At 54.4% G+C, this 18,761-nt stretch overlaps 1 protein-coding gene across 15 annotated transcripts in view; it reads left to right on the top strand.

Annotated features, from left to right (window-relative positions):
* LOC105465958 (zinc finger MIZ-type containing 1) overlaps positions 1-18,761 on the top strand; it is a 241,533-nt gene that overhangs the window by 207,523 nt on the left and 15,249 nt on the right. For 14 of the 15 annotated variants that reach the window (XM_011714618.3, XM_011714627.3, XM_011714621.3 and 11 more), the window contains 6 exons: positions 10,712-10,826; positions 11,895-12,112; positions 13,084-13,282; positions 14,264-14,554; positions 16,918-17,100; positions 18,080-18,157. In XM_011714618.3, the coding sequence (XP_011712920.1) occupies positions 10,712-10,826; positions 11,895-12,112; positions 13,084-13,282; positions 14,264-14,554; positions 16,918-17,100; positions 18,080-18,157 (1,084 nt within the window). The remainder of the gene's footprint in view (positions 1-10,711; positions 10,827-11,894; positions 12,113-13,083; positions 13,283-14,263; positions 14,555-16,917; positions 17,101-18,079; positions 18,158-18,761) is intronic. The other variant, XM_011714625.3, reaches the window with a different exon arrangement.

Genomic DNA, 18,761 nt, shown 5'->3' on the forward strand with positions numbered 1-18,761 from the left:
AATACAAAAAACTAGCCGGGCGAGGTGGCGGGCGCCTGTAGTCCCGGCTACTCGGGAGGCTGAGGCAGGAGAATGGCGGGAACCCGGGAGGCGGAGCTTGCAGTGAGCTGAGATCCGGCCACAGCACTCCAGCCTGGGTGACAGAGCGAGACTCCGTCTCAAAAAAAAAAAAAAAAAAAAGAAATTCTGAGCTCAGCACCTTCCCTCTTTCTTGACCAGGGTATTGGGCAACCCCAGAGAAACCAGGGGCTGGCAGGGGTCTCAGGAAGGCCACGGGGCTGGTGATTCCAGCCAAGATGGGGACAGAGCCAGCCCAGGCCAGCCACCCTGAAGCCAAGACTGGGCTGGGTCCACCAGAAGCCCAGGGTCACAGGCAGGCATGGGTTTGCTGGAGGCTGACAGCACCAAGGGATTGTCCAGTCTACCTGTGCCAGCCTCAGAAGGAGACGTGGCTAGGACTGGCGATTCCCCCAGTTAATTATCTTTCGAGTCCCTTGCTGAGCTGGGGATGCTCTCTGAGCGCTCTGCAGGCTGACCCTGCAACAACAGGGCCTGTCATGCTGTCTCCTCTCCCCTGTGTGTGTCCCCGCTAATGATCAGGAGGGGCATTTGCAGTCAGAGCTCGGCTCTCATTATCCAGCCTGACTGAGGGACCTGCAGCCCAGAGCACACTGCAGGCAGACCTGGGTCGCACCATCGAGGCGCTGCTGGGAGCTTGGGTGTCAGCCACGCTTTATAAATCGAATTAGAGGCTTGTTGACTTTTTGAGCTGGAAAGGACCTTAGTGCTCATCATGTCCAGTGCCCTCCCTGGGCCTGATTGCCCCTGACGTGTGGTTGCCTGCCTTGGTCATAAGCCCTTTGTACCATAGCAAGCCCGCCACCACCCAAGGGCACTGCCTCCTCAGACCCTGGGTCTGGCTGCTGAGCAGCTCCAAGCTTCTCTTCTGTAGCAGTGTTCCTTAGTGCATTTACACAGGTATTTTCTTTTATTATTATTATTTTTTTTTTAGACAAGATCTGGTTCTGTCGCCCAGGCTATAGTGCAGCCATGCAATCCCGGCTCACTGCAACCTCCGCCCCCAGGCTCAAGTGATCCTCCCACCTCAGCCTTCCAAGTAGCTAGGACCCCAGCCATTCACCACCACCCATGGCTAATTTTTTGTATTTTTAGTAGAGACGGCATTGCCCAGGCTGGTCTCCAACTCCTAAGCTCAAGCAGTCTGCCTGCCTCAGCCTCCCAAAGTGCTGGGATTATAGGCATGAGCTACCATGCCGGCCTATTATTATTTTTAACAGACAGGGTCTCACCCTGTTGGACAGGCTGGAATGCAGTGGCACCGTCATAGCTCACTGCAGCTTCGACCTCCTTGGCTCAAGCGATCTTCCCACCTCAGTATCCTGAGTAGCTGGAAGCATAGCCACGTGCCACTACACCTGGCTATTTCTTTTTAGTTTTGTGGAGATAGGGTCTTGCTATGTTGCCCAGGCTGGTTTTGAACTCCTGGGCTCAAACATTCCTACCACCTTGGCCTCCCAACGTGCTGTGATTACAGGCATGCACCACTGCACCTGTCTGACACAGGGTAATTTTTCAGCGTGCAGGACTTTGCAGGGCATTTAGCATCTTGGTCCCTACCCGCTCTGTTCCTTGTTTTTTTTTTTTTAATGCCCACCCTTGGTTAATCCCACTCCATTGTTCTGATGACTGCCTCTTCCCCTAAGCATTATCACAACAAAAGTACCCTCCCACATTTGAGGGGAGTCTTACCTTTGGTTAAGGACCGCTGCTCTAGAGAGACAAAACCTGCCTCCACCTCCCTCTGTGTACCCTTTGCTAAAAGCCACAGTTTGTCTTCATCTGAAGCAAGCCCCTGAGTACAGGCTGCAGCCGCATTTCACTTAAGCAGCATATCTCGCAGTTGCCCTCGGGAAGCTTTACCTTATTAATTCTAGCCCAGCTGTCCATCCCTCCAGAATTATCCTCCTCTCATCATCCCACGTGTCATGACCTTCCCAAGCTTCTCTCCTCCAAGTTATTTTAGTAAAGTTGTTGCTGATGGAGGGCCAGAACCCTGCAGCTCCCCACTAGGGACCAGCCTCAGACCTGCTTGACCGTGATTGTTTAGGTCACAGAGAGCCACAAATCTGGATCTCGGCCAACCCTTTACCAGCTGAGTTGAGCTAAGGCATGAGGTTGTTCAGTCCCAGGGTTAAACAGAGATGAGGTATTTCTGTGCTCGAGGAGCGGCCTCAAGCTAGTTGGGGAAATAAGACTCATTGGGGCTACATTGGAATCTGGCAGAGCAGGGCAGGGCTAGAGTTCATTGATAGGCAGACTGGGCTTTGGGGTTCAGATGGAGGAAAATGGACAGGGCTGACTGTCAGGAGGCTGCCCAGAGGATGGGAGTCTTGACCTTGAAGGACTTGGGCTGGGAGGGGTAGGTGCATATTATGAATTCAAGCTGGCTTTCCCAAGAAATGTTATGGGCCAAAGTGCCACTGGCCAGCACCCAGTGCCTTGCTACCTCCACCATCATGGCCTCAGCTCTTTGTAAATCTAACAGAAGGACCAAGATTGCAAAGCCAGTGGTCTAAGAGCTTGAAGACCAGGCTGGCACTTACTCTTTGGGCCTTAAGTGGTCTGTGGGAGAAAGGAAAGCCGTGTGGGCTGGAAGACTCATTGAGTACTGGTGGCTAACCAGTCAGTTCCGTGGAACGTGGCTTCTTCGTGGGAGCACAGGGAGGTGAGGGGCCTGCTAAACAATATCCTACACTTTGAATGGCAGAACTGGAGGGAAATCTGGGCCCAGAGTGGGAAAGTGACTTGCCCCAGAACACACAGCCAGTAAAGGGCAGAGGAAGACATTGAACAGACAGCACAGGGCTCTGCTGTTTAACTAGTCCTTCAGGATCAACGAGGTGGTATCTAGTTGTTAACCTGATTTGGAGGGTCTTTTTGGAAGAGGGTCATCGGTTCTGATCCACAGCTCACCTGTTTCCCATTGTATAGCCCGTCTTCCTTCTCCAAGCCCCAGGCTATTCCGAGGACACGTTGTGGTTGGGCAATTGAAAGTTACACAGTCTCTCCTTGCAACCTTTATGAATTTCACAAAGGATAAATCCCTCATTTCCAGGGAAACTGCAATGGGGTCCATCACCTCGTAAGTCCTCAATGCAATTTCCCAAACAAGAAGGAAAGAAAATGGAAAAGAAAACTGAGCGCTTTCACAATTAGCAAACTGTTTTAGTCCGTCATCCTCCATAATTTTATTGAATGACTTGGAGGCAGGAAGCTCCTTTTGCCTTTTCGTTAAGGAGACATTGAACCGGAGGCGAGCTTGGGTGCACTGGGATGGTTGAGATTCAATGCCCGCAGGTATCTGGCTGTTTGAAGGCTCTGGGTCCTTGTCTGAAGGCTCTGAGGACAAACAAATGGGAGAGGATGAGAGAGCCTGGAGCCTGGGTACTTGCAGTCCCGCCCTGCCTCGAGGGACGGCAGATGCCTAGAGGGTCCCTGGTGACTATCATATTTGGAGAGCTCGGGTGTCGCAATCATGTCTGCTGCAGGCTGCAGAGCTTTGGTACTGCGGCATGAGGCTATGAGTCAGGGCCTGCGTTCTTCCACACAAATGCTGTGCCTCCCAGCAAGACCCTTGACCTCTTGGCCTCGTGGTTCCCTGCTGGTGGGGGACATGGTGCCGCATGAGCAGGATGTCAGGAAAGGGTCAGGCTGCCGTAGCCCCGCAGCCATTTCTGAGGGTAAGGGTGGTGACGAGGAATACTAATTATCCTCAGTCTGTGGACGTCTATAGGCTCACTCCGTTTTGTCCTCATCACTGGCTGCAGTGGGGCTGCCGTCTATATTCACAGATGTCCAGGATACTATACAAGAGAAGGCGGCCAGAGAGGCCTGGCAAGGTCCAGGACCAGCGCCTGGGCAAGTAGGACACCTTCCAAGTCCCTGCAGTGACCTGGACTTGAAGCCAATGAAGTCTTTCTGCCTCCTTCTTCCAGATTTTTAATGAGTGGTTAAAAAAGCCATTTGTGATTAGCACATTGTCCTTATGCAAATCAGTGTTGCAAAGGTAATTAAGGGCCTAATAAATCTTGTTTATGCTGTTAATTTGATTACAATCAAAACTCGCTAGGGCTGGGGAAGCCTCCAAGATCCAGAGGTGCAGGTGCCATCCTCCTTCTAGGTACGGGATTTACGAACCCCAATGGAGAGGCTTCTGGGCGGGAGGACCCCTGGCATCCCCTGGGTATAGCAGATGGGGGAACAGGCCCTGGAGCCAGGCTGCCGGGCCTTGAGTTTCAACTGGGCCATATTCTAGCTGGGTAACTGGCCAGTTACTTACCCTCCTGTGCCTCGGTTTCCTTCTCTGTAGAAGGGGAGTAATAGTGGCAGGAGCCTGGCACACTGGTAGCCCATGGACCGGTCCTAATTCCCCTGATCCTCAGCTGGGTGCCATCAGACTCTTAGGTGCTTATTCATGGCCAAACAAGAAAGAAGGTGTCAGTCAAAACCAGCCACATCACACCATCTCCACAGCTGTCATTTTTAGCTCATTTTTGCATAGCTTCACCAAAGCTCAGTTTATGTTAGGCCCTTCTTGCCCCAAGAACGTTTTACAAACAAAAAACAAGGAAAGGGGAGAATCGAAAGACCCATAAATCCCTGCACTGTCAGTTCCAGATGGCCAAGATGCAAGGGATTTTTTCCTTTCTTCCTCCCTACTGAAAAATTTTAACACCATCTAATACGCAGTTAGCTGCACAAGTTCCTCTCTAAGTTTCACCGCAGGGAGGGAAGGAAGTAGGCCCCAGTAATTGTGATGATGGAGAGCACTGTTAATGGTTCCCCTAAATTAAAGAGGGTGGGAGCTTCAGCTCCTCACTGGCTTGGCATTTCATTAGCAGTAACACTACAGCCTTGCATGGAGACGGGCCCAATATGGCTGGATCAGGGAAATTAATTAGGGTCTGACAATACCCTTAATGGGAATTGGTTATTTCTCCCAAATAAAGCAGCTATTACAAGTGCAAGGGAAGAAATAACTCAGCCCTCCCCCCGCGTTCCTTCCATGAATGCGGCGCGCAGGAGCCAGGAATCATCACTGCCTTATCCCAGGCCTTGCTCATTTTCTCACATTCAGCAAAACCTCCATCAGTGCCCGTGGAGCTGGCACAGACATGTAAACTGTCTACTGTGACTGCAGTGCAGAGAGCTCTCTATAAAATACGTGGAAAAAGTGCTGAGGGAACAGAGGAAAGTGTCCTTCGTTCTGCTTAGGAAAGTCCTTAAAGGGAGTATGCAGGCTGGGCTTTGAAGTACGGATAGAAGTTTGCTGGCTGGAGAAGGGAAGGCAGAAGAAAAATGAAGAAAGTCTTACAGGCTTGAGAAACACATTTTTTTCTAGTTGACAGGCAGGAATGAAAACGACTCCTCTCTTTGGTAGCGTATTTGAAAAATTCCTAAGTCAGCTTCATAGTATCCTGAAGTAAACCGGGGTAGCTATCCTATGACTGGTTGGAGGACTGGAGAGAAAGGTGTAAGTGCAGTTGAGCAGGGTCTTTCTACCAGGTTCTGTGCTAAACTTTACTTTTTTCTCATGTTTTTTAGGAAAGTGTTAGTCCCACTTTACAGATGAGAGAGTTGAAGCTGACTGAAAGTAACATGTCCAAGGCCACAGAAAGCTTCAGTGGCAGAGCCAGGGTTTGACCCCAAAGACTCTTAACTCCAGAGCCCACAAAGGGAACCTCTCTTTTGCTGGGCTTCCCTCTGTCGGTTGAATATTAACCTCAAAAAGGGGTCCCTGAATCTTTGCCAACGTGGCCAGTCCAAGCTAAAGCAGATGATTTAGTGTATAAAGAAGTTCTTTGCTGGAAGACTATTTGGATTTTCTCTGCAGCTGGCCTTTGAGGCCCTTCTTTACATCTCTCCTGTCCCTTCATGCTAGGCGACTTCCCCAAGAACCCCCAGGAAGATGCAGCCCTTGGAATTCTTGTGGCTTCTAGGTGGCCTCTACCGTGTGCTCCCTTGCCTCATGGCCATCTCTGGACAGGGAGCGCTGCCTTGCTGGATCCTAAGTTCTTAAGACGGTGATGAGCCTGATATGGTCTGCTGACCCGGCGGCCTCACCCTTGACGGGCTCTGCTACCTCTGTGAGCTCCAGCTTCTAAGATGGGCACCTGTTGGGCCCACTTAATGGGGCACTGGATGAGTTCTTAGGTGAAGCCCACTTCACAAAATTCCTTGCATCTAGAAGTCACTCAGTAAATCAGAACAACAGTAACAGCGGCAGCCAGCAGTTTCAGGGTGTCCAAGGTGTGCAGGACTCTGGGCCTCATACGTGTTAGGCACTTACACTTAACCCTCATGGCAGCCTTCGAAGGGAGGGGCTGAATCAGCCCCATTTCACAGATGAGGTTGCTGAGGCATACAGAGAGTGAGCAGTGGGTTCATCGCTTCCCTCTGTGTGCTTCTCTCACTTCCTGGGCCTCAGTGGCCATGTGGCCACAGGCACACTGTGAAGGTGGTCAGTGGTCAGGCTTAACGAAATGGACATATTCATTTTCAGCATCCCTCCAAGGGTGAATGCAGAGAGGTGGTTTCTCCCTGGCACATTTTTTTTGTTTAGCAAAGGCTTCCTGAGCCCTATTGGTGTGTGAAGACATCATGCTGGGCCCAGGGAGCCCAAGAAATCAGTGACAGCTCCTGAGGCAGAAGGGAGAAGGCAGAGGGTTCTCACTCCTGCCAGGAATGCGAAGAGCCAGTGGAGTTCAGTACCTTGTGCAAGGGCTTCCCGGAGGAGGTGGCCTTTGGAAGAGCCTGGAAAGGATGAATGGCATTTTCAAGGTGGGATGGAACTTGCCAGCCTGAGAAGAGGCACAGAGGCCCCAGTATTAGGGAGCACTTGGCACGCTGAACCGTTGCTGCTGACATTGCAGGTGGCTTCTGGCCTTGGTGCTTCTGTGGGTGAAGCAGGATTGTTGGGGCAGTTTTGGCTCGACAGGACTGTGGCTGGGAGCAGCTTGTGGTGGGATACCGAGCAGGCCATGCTGGATTAGGGTTGTACAGAGTGGGGCAGAATTATTAAAAAATGCCAAGCACCTGTGACCAGGCCAAGCATGTCTGCAGGTTAAACTGCTCGTTGGAGAGAAGAAGGGCTCTCAGGCACCCTCCAGACCCTCCTCGCATCCCAGCCAGGCCCTGCCTCTCTGATAGCAGCCCAGGGGTCGGGTTGGTCCTTCATCCTTGGGCACAAGGACCAGGCATTCCCCCAGTGGTGGTGTCTTGAGTCCAGGCAGTGGCGTCACATCAGCAGGGCTGCTGGGGGGCCTGCGGGGGCGAGAGCCTTCTCTGCGACAGCAGGAGCCCGTCTCCCCCAGAATGAGATGAGTCACAGTCCCATCGGTGCGGCTGCCACTTCTGCTTCTGCAGCAGGTGTGTGTGGAGGCAAGCTAGTCCTGAGACCGCCCCACACGCTGTGCCTGTCTCTTCCCCAGTGCACGGGCAGCATGCCAGCAGGGCCTCGCGTGTATGCACGGACGTGTCCTCCATACGCCTGTGTGCATCTTTGCTCTGGGGCAGCAAACCTTCCAGACAGGCAGTGGGATGCCCAGTTTGGGAACGTTGGTTAGCTTTGCTTCTCACCAAGTTTGGGGCAGAGGGGACGAAACAGGAAGGAGCTGGTTTCCGCCCACAAGGCTCACCCACGGAGCTGCAGGGCAGTTGGGAGCTTGTTCATGGGCCTGTGTAGTGTCCCGGGCTGAGGTGGTAAGGCAGCGGTTGCCCACTCCCTGGCCTCAGGCAGGGCCCTGCCGGCCCCTGGGGGTTCCCACAGGGGTTTACTTCCTGAGCCTGGCCAGGCATGTTCTCAAAGGACAGCAACCTGGGTCTGAAGGCCATCAGCCTGGAGGGTTGGTGGGGACTTGTGGAGCACAAGTTCTGGGGAGAGAAGCCACTCAGGCTTGGGTTTTGTTCAGTTGCGGGGGACCCTCTGGTCATCCAGCACACCTAGGACATGGGCCTTGAGAGCAGCAGGTGCCCAGGGGATCTCCTCTTCGTTTTGTACAAGCATAACCTGTAGATCCTCCCTGTGAGATTCTGGTGTGCCAGTTCTGGAACCAGGTGGTGCTCCGGGTCCCCAGTGACCTTCCTGGGAGACAGAGGCTGTTCCAGCCCAGCCACCCTGAGGAGCAGGTTCACTGCTGCTTTCCTGTGTTTCTCTGCCCTGCTCACTCCCTCTGGGCTCCCAGTCTCCAATCCGCCACCTGGAGAGCAGAGTCTGTCACCGTCTGTCACCTTTGGCATCTGGATCTCCAATGAGCCACCACTCCTCATAGTGCCTGGCCAGTTGAGCGCCTCTACTCCAAATGCGAGTCCTGCAGTTTCCTCAGAAATCACGAGCAGTGCTCAGTTGGGCAAGCCCTCTGACTGCATTCTCCTCTTTGAGCCACATCAGACTTAGGCTGCCAAACCTGTGTTCAAGCTTATTTGACCAAGATCCACGATAAATACACATACGACACCTTGATCCAAGGTGCACATGTATTTGTGTATAAAACCAAGACGGAAGCTCAAGGACTAATATTCATCTTTATTGTGTGCTCTCAGTCACTTTCTAGTTGATTCTTTTTTCTCCCCTGTTGGTTGGATGTCATCACCTGCTTAGATTCCGTGACCCACAGTTGGAAAACACAGAGTAGAGTGGAGGTGTCATCTGATGCCCATTTTACAGATGAGGAGATTGAGTGCAGAAACTTGCACCAGGGTCCTAAGCCCGAAAGTCTATGCCGTCACAGAGCTGTTCTAGAGGCAGACAGACAGTAATCAAATAAATATATAATTAGGACAGTGGTGGAGTGCCATGACAGAAATTCCAGTACCAGGGTGAGGGAGCAGGCAGTGTCGGGTAGGAGTTGCTCTTTTATACCAGGAGGGCAGGGGAGGCTCCTCCAGCGATCTCAGACAGGAAGAAAGCGAGGGGCTGGCCAGGCTGAGAGATCTAGGGGAGAGGATATCCAGGCAGGGGAGGGGCAAGTATGAGCAGACAGTGGCGTGGTCCTGCCCTCCAGGCTGGTCACCTCTGCAGGAGCCCATCTGACTTGACCAGCATTGCCAAGAGCTCAGCTGGGCAAGGCGCAGAGCACGAGACTTGGCTGCCCTGATCTCTACTGCCTGCAGGTCATGCAGCCCTCTGCCTCCCTCTGGGAAGTCCTTACCTCTGGGATGGGCTCCTTGCATCCCCAGAGGTGCCTCCCCAACACCTCCATCCCCAGTTGCCCTGGCTGCTAGGGTTGGACTGGCCCCTCAGCTAGGGTACAAGTCTCCCAGGTGTGACTGAGAACCTTTGCCGTCTGCTGTCTCCTGTGACTAAGAGAGACACAAGCCAGACAGAGGCATGAGGCTGCTTCCTATTGCCCATCCCTTCTCCCAGTTTCCTCTAACACACATACACATACACACACACACACACACACACCCTGTGTGCCCTGGGTAGAGGCAGTGTCACAGCTGTGGGCACTTTGCTTTTCTGCTCCTCCTGGTTCCACATCTAGAATTTTGTGACTTGGTGAGAGGGTGGTGCCAGAGAGCCAGTGCCGGCTCTCGTGGGAGAGGCAGCTTCATCCCCAGACTCCTGGGGGCTGGCACCCTGGCAGGTCTTCATGCCCTGCCCTTCGCTGGGATCTGCTGACCTCACTCTTGTGCACCCAAGTGCTTGGTAGGAAGCATCACTGGACACTCACTGTAGGCCTGAGCACAAGAGGTAGGGCTGAAGGCTAACTCCTTGCTTCTGATGTCTGAGAGCTCCTTGGGGAGATGTCCACAAATGTGGGTACTGCTGGACCTGGTGAGGGGAGCAGGGGAAATATGGTCCTGGTTGGTAAAGAGGAGGCAGTGTTTAGGGGAAGGGGCGGCTCCACGAGAGGACAGAGCCAAAGCAGGGTGAGGCAATGGTGGGGTCTGCCAGAGGAGTATGTCATTCTTAAGTGTGAGTTTGGACTCTGCCTTATAAATGCCAGAGGCCACCAAAGGTCTTTAATTGTGCCGGGCATCTTAGGTGTTTGAGGGAGATTAGCTCGGGAGGGATGTACACGAGAGATCAGGGCGCGGGCAGGAGAGGGTGTGCAGCAGGTAGGCCTGTACCCATGTTGCTGGGGGTTGGGAAGGAAGGGTGCTGGAAGAAAGCCTGCATTCCCATGACCCAGGCAGCCAGGCTGTTGTGAAGGGCTGGGAGGCAGAGGGAAGGGCTGACACCCTCAGACTCGGACCCTTCCAGCCTGCACTGAGAGGGACCGAGCAGTTCCAAGGGTAAGGTGGTTTTGGAGAGCCCAGGCTCTTCCTAAAGGGCCACATGGAGTCAGAGCCCCGGTGAAGGAGGAGCTCAGATTGGGCCTCAGGTCACACCACTTCATCGGTTGCATGACCTGTGGACTCAGGGCTACGGGGAGACCCACAGCCATGGAAGTAGCTCTCTGCAGTGATCCGGGGAATGGTGGCCACTTCTGAACAGCCTGTCACCATGCAGGGCATATTGTTGTGCACTGGGCACTGAGACGGGCCTGGGGGTCCAGTATTGACTCAGATGGGGGTTACCTAGCACTGGCTGGGAGCTGCGGTCACTTGTTGGGGTGATGGGCATGGCCTGTCTTGAGTCTGTGCCTGCCAGGCCCTGAGGATCTCCCTCTGTCTCCCTCTGCAGTGATGGGTCGTTCCCCTATGACTCTGTCCCTTGGCAGCAGAACACCAACCAGCCTCCCGGCTCCCTCTCCGTGGTCACCACGGTTTGGGGAGTGACCAACACATCCCAGAGCCAGGTAAGAGCCTGTACTGCCCTCAGCCACAGCTCCTTCTAGGTGGGAGCGTCCCTTGACCCCCGGAGCCATACCAACCCTCTTCGCCCTCCCAGGCCCTGCCCTGCTGGGAAGACCGGCTTCCAGGGCACACCCAGCTGTGGACACGTCTCCACCCCTGGCAGGCTCTGTACCCACCTCAGGAGGGCAGCCTCTATGGACTGTCCCCATCCTAAGGCCTTTCTGGGGGAATGGCATTCATCATACGGACAGCAAGGGGTTCTTCCCTAGCCCATTTGCTCTGGTAAACAGGAAAACTTCTGTGTTATTGGCCTCAGGGCTCCAAGGTCTGAGGTCTCTGACCCTGATAGTGTGGCCTGAGTTAGATTTCATCAAAATATTGTGCCTTGGACTTCTGACAACTCCCTACCCCCCATTGCCCTAGTCAAACCCGCCTCCCTCTCATTCCTTCCTTTCTTCCACTCCTCCTCTGCCCAGTCAGGGGGTCTCCCACCTGCCTGACCTCTGCTAGACTTAGCTGTGGCTACATGGAAGGCTCAGGGCTGCTTGTCACCCTGGAGGGAGCCACTGGCCTGACCTGTTGTTGTTGCCTGCTCCTGCTGCCCTCCAGAGCTAGCAGAATGGATTCCTCTTGGCCCTCACAGAGCAGCAGCCAGGGGCCTCGGGGCCCCTGTGTGACGAGACACTGGCATCCAGGCTCGTTTGTGGGGCAGTAGGCTGCATGGCCGGGGCTCTCCCCACTGGCCTCTGGCGCAGGAGCAGCCTCTCCTCCCTTCACGGGGCTGCCCAGCCCCTGGGGACCACTTGAGCTGGCTTTGTGGGGCTTGGTCATGCCCTCAGCTTGTTCTATCACAAGGCTGACCTTCTCATCCCCCGCGCCACCTGCCGCCCAGGCCCACTGTTATCACCAGTACACTCGGAGTAGTTCATCCACCCTCCATTTTTCTCCTCCTCCCTGTTGTCCTGCCTCCACTTTGTTCTTTCTCCCTTTCCCCTATTCATTTATTCCCCCTTCCTCTCCACACTACCTGGGGTAGCACCTTAGGTGACAACCACTTTCTCTGCCCACAGGTCCTTGGGAACCCTATGGCCAATGCCAACAACCCCATGAATCCAGGCGGCAACCCCATGGCGTCGGGCATGACCACCAGCAACCCCGGCCTCAACTCCCCGCAGTTTGCGGGGCAGCAGCAGCAGTTCTCAGCCAAGGCTGGCCCCGCTCAGCCCTACATCCAGCAGAGCATGTATGGCCGGCCCAACTACCCCGGCAGTGGGGGCTTTGGGGCCAGGTGAGCAGGGTTGACCTGTGGCAGAAGCCATGGACCCCGCCCCTCTCCCTCGTTTCAACGGGGAGGGTCCCACTTAAATCCCAGCTCCACGCTTTCTGCCCTGAGAAGTTATCCTCTGTTGTCCCAAGAGTTGAAGGGGCTCAGTCGCCCCTGGCTCGCAGGCCTGGCCCACAGATAAGGCGCTGCAGCAGCTGGGCTATGTTCTGACAGTCATCAGGCTTGTGGAAATAGAAGGGTGACATTCTTATTCCTCAAAACCTCAAAACGACCCTTCTCTGAATTGTGTCTTTAATAAATAGGAAGGTATTGAGAAAATCTGGATTGGGAAAGTTGAAGAGCAGGTATAGATGGGGTCCAGTTGCCCAAAGACAGTGAAACGGTCTGGGAAAATCTGCTCTGCCTTGCTGATTGGTGAAAGCAGAATTATGCAGACTGCGAGTCCCTTGGCTCAGGAGAAAGGGGCAAGGACTCGCAGGATTTGGAGCTCTGGGGAAGGGTGTGAGGCGAGCAGAGGCGCCCATTCTCCTCTTTCCGCCCCGCCCTGCCTAATACCCCCACCTTGGCCTCAACCCTTGCCAGCCCTGGCTGGGTTTCTGACCTGGGGTTGGCACAGTAGTATGACCTGGTGGTTAAGCACAGGGATCAGAAACACCTGTAGCTGCAGCCACAGCTCTGCCATCAATGCTGGAGGGCCTTGGGCAAGTTGCTCAGGTTCTCTGAGACTCAGTGTCCTTCAGAAGATGGGCTCACCGGGGCCCGACAGCATGCAGTGAGGGTGCAGGCACCCCTGAGGGCTCCAGGAGCACAGCAGTGTGGTCATTGCCAAGTGGCACAAATGAATGGCTGCCAATCCCAAGAGGCCCTCTAGGTTCTGGGTGCAGCTCCATCCTCTCCCTCCCAGCCCACAGCTTGCTCTTGGTTCCCCTCAGATGCAGGCAGTACCTAAGTCTTCCACCCTTCTCTCCCTGCAGTTACCCTGGGGGTCCTAATGCCCCCGCAGGCATGGGCATCCCTCCGCACACCAGGCCGCCTGCTGACTTCACTCAGCCCGCGGCAGCCGCTGCAGCAGCGGCAGTGGCAGCAGCAGCAGCCACAGCTACGGCCACAGCCACGGCCACTGTGGCAGCCCTGCAGGAGACACAGAACAAGGATATAAACCAGTATGGACCGGTAAGGGTTCCCACTAATCTCGCCCAGCCAGCCAAGCAGACAGCCCTGGGAAAGCAGAGTTGGAGTGTCAGTGCTTATGGGGCCGTGTGTGCTGGGGGAGCTGACTGCATTAGGGTGGATTTGGGCTTCCATGGAAGCATGTGGAGGTCTGTGTTTAGAATGGGGCGTGTCCGTGTGCTTGGGTGTGGTGGGGTATCTGGGTGCTGGTGTTTGTGTGTTGGTGGCTCGTGTACTACTGCATATGGAGAAAAGGTTCCACATTGCTCTCTGGGCCCCCTACTCACCAAAGAGTGGGCTCGATGTCTAAAAACAGTCTTGTGACCGATCTGTCTCCTGGATTGCCTCTGAGACCAGTGCCCTCCTAGTCACCCTATCCATGGGTCTGTGCAGGCCCCAGTGCTGCTCCCTGACCTTCCGAAGGGTGGGTTGGGGGATGAGGAGAGGAGGAGCCCCCATAGGAATGCAGAACAGGAGGCGAGGATGTGGAGACTGCAGGGCAGTGGGGGCAGAAGTGGAAGCTGGGCTGAGGCCGACTTTGTGGATGGAGGGTGTGCCTTCATTGGCCCAGGGCCAAGGGCAGGGCCAGGGCTTCCAGGAAAGGGGCTGCAGTCTCACTTGGGCTCCTGCCTCCACCCTCATCTACCTCCACCCTCCCATGCCCCTCCCTGTCCCTGCACCCTTTCCTGGTTTTCTGCCTGCCTCCCTCCCTGGAAATGCTGCCTGTGCATTGGAGTGACCGCCCCACCCCACCCCACCCCACCCCCTAACACCCCAGAGCTGCATCTCTCCTGTGCGGCTGCAGAGGGCAGCAGTGAGCCTGGGTGGATCCTGCTCCCCTGGGGCCTGGTTGGTCACCAGTCACTGCCACACAGGACGGTCAGTGCCCCCTCCCCACCCCTCCACCTCCCCAACCCTTCCCTCCCTGCACTTTCAATGCATGTGGCATTTTATTCTTTTTTTTTTTTTCTTCTCCCGTTGAAGGTCTGTTCCTCTTTCCAGATGGGTCCCACCCAGGCGTATAACAGCCAATTCATGAACCAGCCCGGGCCACGGGGGCCTGCCTCCATGGGGGGCAGCATGAACCCTGCGAGCATGGCGGCTGGCATGACGCCCTCGGGGATGAGCGGCCCTCCCATGGGCATGAACCAGCCCCGGCCGCCCGGCATCAGCCCCTTTGGCACGCACGGGCAGCGGATGCCCCAGCAGACCTACCCGGGCCCCCGGCCCCAGTCCCTTCCTATTCAGAACATAAAGAGGCCATACCCTGGAGAGGTGAGTGCAGCAGTGGGAGGCCGGGAAGTGGGAGCTGGGACACCTGGGCTTGAAGATGTGGGCTGTGGGTATGGCCTTGGAAGGGGTGTGTCTTGGACTCGAGCACACTCGGACAAAGAGGCAGGGGCTTAGCGGTCAGGTGCTTCTGGGTTTGAGACCTGGTTCTACTGTTTCCCAACTGGCAGACCTCAAGCCAGTCACCCTGCCTCCTAGGACTGCTTGAGGGACTTGAGGAGATGTCCGTGAAGTACTTGGCCCTGGGCTGGCCTATGCCGCCACTCAGCAAGCAGCAGTTCCTCTTACTGTAGTGACTCTTGTCTTGGCTCAGACACTAACTGGGTGACTTGGGTTTAGTTCGTCCTGCCCACATGAGGACTTCCCCAACTCCTCTCCAAGAAAGAGAGCTGAGACAAAATGCTTCCAGTCTATAAGGGCTGACCCATCAGGGAAGTGGCTGGAAGGCAGGCAGCTGTTTCCAGTCTGTAAGGACTGACCCGTCGGGGAGGTGACTAGGAGGCAGGCAGCTGTTTCCAGTCTATAAGGACTGACCCGTCGGGGAAGTGACTGGAAGGCAGGCAGCTGTTTCCAGTCTATAAGGACTGACCCGTCGGGGAAGTGACTGGAAGGCAGGCAGCGTGTTTCTTAGCTTTTGTTTCCATCCACACTTGGTCACTGTATAGGAAGTGACACTGCCTCTTGGGCTGCACAGCCAGCTCAGCCAAGGTGTTGGGGAAGATTTAGGGAAGTAAAATCCATACCTCCTGCCCTCTGGGAAGTGAGATTTTAGCAGGAAAGAAGTTTTGAGCCGAGACTCACCAGGGAATGAAGCGTAGCAGACTGCACAGAAGTCAATGTGAGTCAGAGAAGGCAGGCTTCCTGGAGAGGGTGTCACAAGTGAACCCTCAGAAAACGATGCTGGCCAGAGAAAGACCATTGGTTCCTGGGTCCTGAGTTTGGGGGAGCCTCAAGCTATTGGCACCTCTCCTGGCACACAGCCCCCATGCGGTTTCTAGGCCTTTTCTCAGCCACCCTGTGCCCAAAATCCCAGTGTCCCACTGGCTGTGCTGGGGATGCATCTGTTAGCCGACAGCAAAGCAGGCAATCTCGGACAAGGCTTCAGCGGAATTCCTGGTCATTGGTGTCACCCCTGCACCTGCACCAGTGTCATGCTCATGGCTTTTGCCTGCCTAAAGAGAGCACACCAAAGGCTCTCCATGTTTTTACTAAATTAATCATCCTTTTCATAGAATGCTGCTGCTACCCAGCTCCAGCACTGGGTGGTCACAGCCTGTGTGGCCCGATCCTGTCTGGGAAGACTGGCCTGCCTTCCCCTTGCCATGGCTTGCTCACACAGTATTTGAATTGTTGGAACCTTAGGACAGGGGTTGGGTCATCTGGTCCCACAGAGGACTCTCTTCTCTAGCTTGGTGGGCAGGTAGGCGGCAGGTAGGCACCAGCTACGTCTTCTGCACCTCCTATGGTCGGTGCCTTACTGTCACCCAGAGCAGCCACCGTGTTACAACATGAGTTGCAGATTCTTCCACACTGACACTCTGACATTTATCCCCAAGTCCATCATTCATTTGTTGAGTAAGCATTGTGGGCATTTTGTCAGGCACTGGGGCACAGCCACCAGCAGGACCTCTAGGCAAGAGAGCCACTCAGATGGGGAAGAAGAAACCACTGACTCACAGGATGTCATGTGGCCCTGAGGGTCACCTGATTTTCCAGACAGGGAAGGTGGCTAGAGAGTGGTGCTCTCTCTTCTCTAAATTGCCTCTCCTGGGAGAAGTTGTCTCGTTCCTTCACCAGCCTGGCTCTCCCACCTCCTGCACAGGTGGCAGGTTGTCGATGGTCCAGAACTGAACACTAGGTGTGTGTTCTGCTCCAAGGGGAGTACGAGGACAGTGCCACCCAGGTTCATCCTCAGAATGCAGGGGCACAGGGGGTTCCTTTCTGGAAGTTCATCCTATTGACTGTGTTCTCCTGTCACATTGGGGTACCCATTGGGGAGCACAGCCCTAACCCAGGCGCCAGGAGAGACGCAAAGGTCAGGGGAGTTAGAATCAGGCCCCTCATAATGGTGTGAGCAAGAGGCTCTGAAAGTGTCCCTGGAGTTGAGGGGGCGCATGTGCTCCAGGAAGAACGGCCTCAAGGGAAGGTGGCCTGTGAGCTGGACAGGCAGAACAAAATGCTCCTGGATGTCAGGACGAGAACGGGCTCAAGCATCATCTGGTTTTGTGGGTGGGAAACAGCAGGAGCAAATGAGAAGAGGTGGGCCCCGTCCCGGTATTCAGGTGACCTGGCTATGTGACATTGGCAACATTGAACGCGTTTCCCCTCTCCTTTCTCTCCCACCACAGCCCAACTATGGAAACCAGCAATATGGACCAAACAGCCAGTTCCCCACCCAGCCAGGCCAGTACCCAACCCCCAACCCCCCGAGGCCACTCACCTCCCCCAACTACCCGGGACAGAGGATGCCCAGCCAGCCGAGCTCCGGGCAGTACCCGCCCCCGACGGTCAACATGGGGCAGTATTACAAGGTCAGTCCCAGCCTCGCCACCACCCACGGGGCCCCTTCACTACTAACCACCTCAGACCCCTAACTCCACCGGGATCACTCTGACCCTGCGTGTGTTAGCCCCAAGGACAGCAAGGCGTGGGTGATTTCTGAACGTCCCCATGTGTTCAGGGCGAAGTTCGGTGGCCAGAATGTCAGAGTGGCTTTTCTCAGTTCCTATTCTCATTGGTCTCAGATGATGGGTTTTTTTTTTTCTCCTTTTCTTATTCCTGGCACTCACAAAATAATAAAGGAAATATATTTTATTTTAAAAAAAAAGCACACACCCTGTATATATTCACATTTCATTCTAAACTTTGTCTCTCTGTGTGCAGGTGGGCACTAACATGTTATCAAATTGTTATTACAGCTGTACCTTTGAATCTGTACCTTTGACTTAACATGAAATAATAAGAATGTTACTTACTGCTGCCAGAGCCCCTGGGGTTTTTACTTTTAATGGCTGCCTAATATTCTGCTGAGATCACCATATCATATTTTATTATTCCCTCTGTTAGGTATTGGGGTTGCTTCTGATGTTTCACTTTAGAAATAATGCTGTGATGAGGATCTTTAGGCATATAGCCTTTCCGTTCCTTAGGATTATTATAAAATATGTTCTTGGGAGTAAAGAAGACACTTCACTGTTTTACATTTATTTGCCAAAAATCATGCTAATTTATTATGGTCATCCACTGAACAGGTTTACCATTTTGCTCCAACTTCAGCATATTAGGTGTTGCTCTTTTTGTAACTTCTGCTAAATTAATAACTAGGGACAGAGAGAGGCAAAATGCTGTCGCCGAGGTGTAGCTGTCCCGCCCCGCTCCCTCCGCAGCCCAGCAGTGGATGGGCCCCTGTAGCATCCCTGTGCTCCTGGCAGATTTTACTGTCCGGAGGGAGAGTGGGCTTCTGATGGCTTTTCTGCCCCCTACTCAGCGTTGTTTATCTTGTTTTAACAGCCAGAGCAGTTTAATGGACAAAACAACACGTTCTCGGGAAGCAGCTACAGTAACTACAGCCAAGGGAACGTCAACAGGGTATGTTCCGATTTAATTTACAAATTCTAAGCCACAGGCAGTTGTTACCTCTAAAGGCTCTCACTGTTCCTGCTCCAGCCTCTCTGGACATTCAGAGGGGCCCATGGGTGCGGGTGCACTCACTGGTCCCCTGTGCTGGGGACAGAGATGCTCAGGACTGAGAATCCACAGCTCCAGGTGGGGTGGGCCCCAGGGTAAAGTGTCAGCCTGGCTGGTCTTGAAAACAAGAAGAGGGAGAGGGGCTCCTGGGGAACCTGGGCCCCAGATTCTGCAGGCCCCGACTCCATCTGGGGACCCTGATGGGTAGGCATAGAGGGTGTGGCCTTGAGTCGTGATGTTTGAAGCCCACCTGGTCGGGTGACAGGAGGCCTGGGCTTTATTCCTGCTGTCCTGTCCTCCAAGGTTGTTCTGAGCAAGCCCCCGACCCTGAGCCTCTGTGTCCCCATTTGTCACATGGATGGGTAAGGGTCTCCACATGCACCTGACACAGGAGCTCAGTGGTGAGACCCAGATGAAGGGTGGGGAGGCCCTTCCCAAGGCTGTCTTCTGAGCGGGACAGAGATCTGTGAGAGAGAAGGGTTTCCCTGGTGGAGGCTCTCCTCCC

Source organism: Macaca nemestrina, chromosome 9 (genome assembly GCF_043159975.1).
Source record: "Macaca nemestrina isolate mMacNem1 chromosome 9, mMacNem.hap1, whole genome shotgun sequence".
NCBI classification, from domain to species: domain Eukaryota; kingdom Metazoa; phylum Chordata; class Mammalia; order Primates; family Cercopithecidae; genus Macaca; species Macaca nemestrina.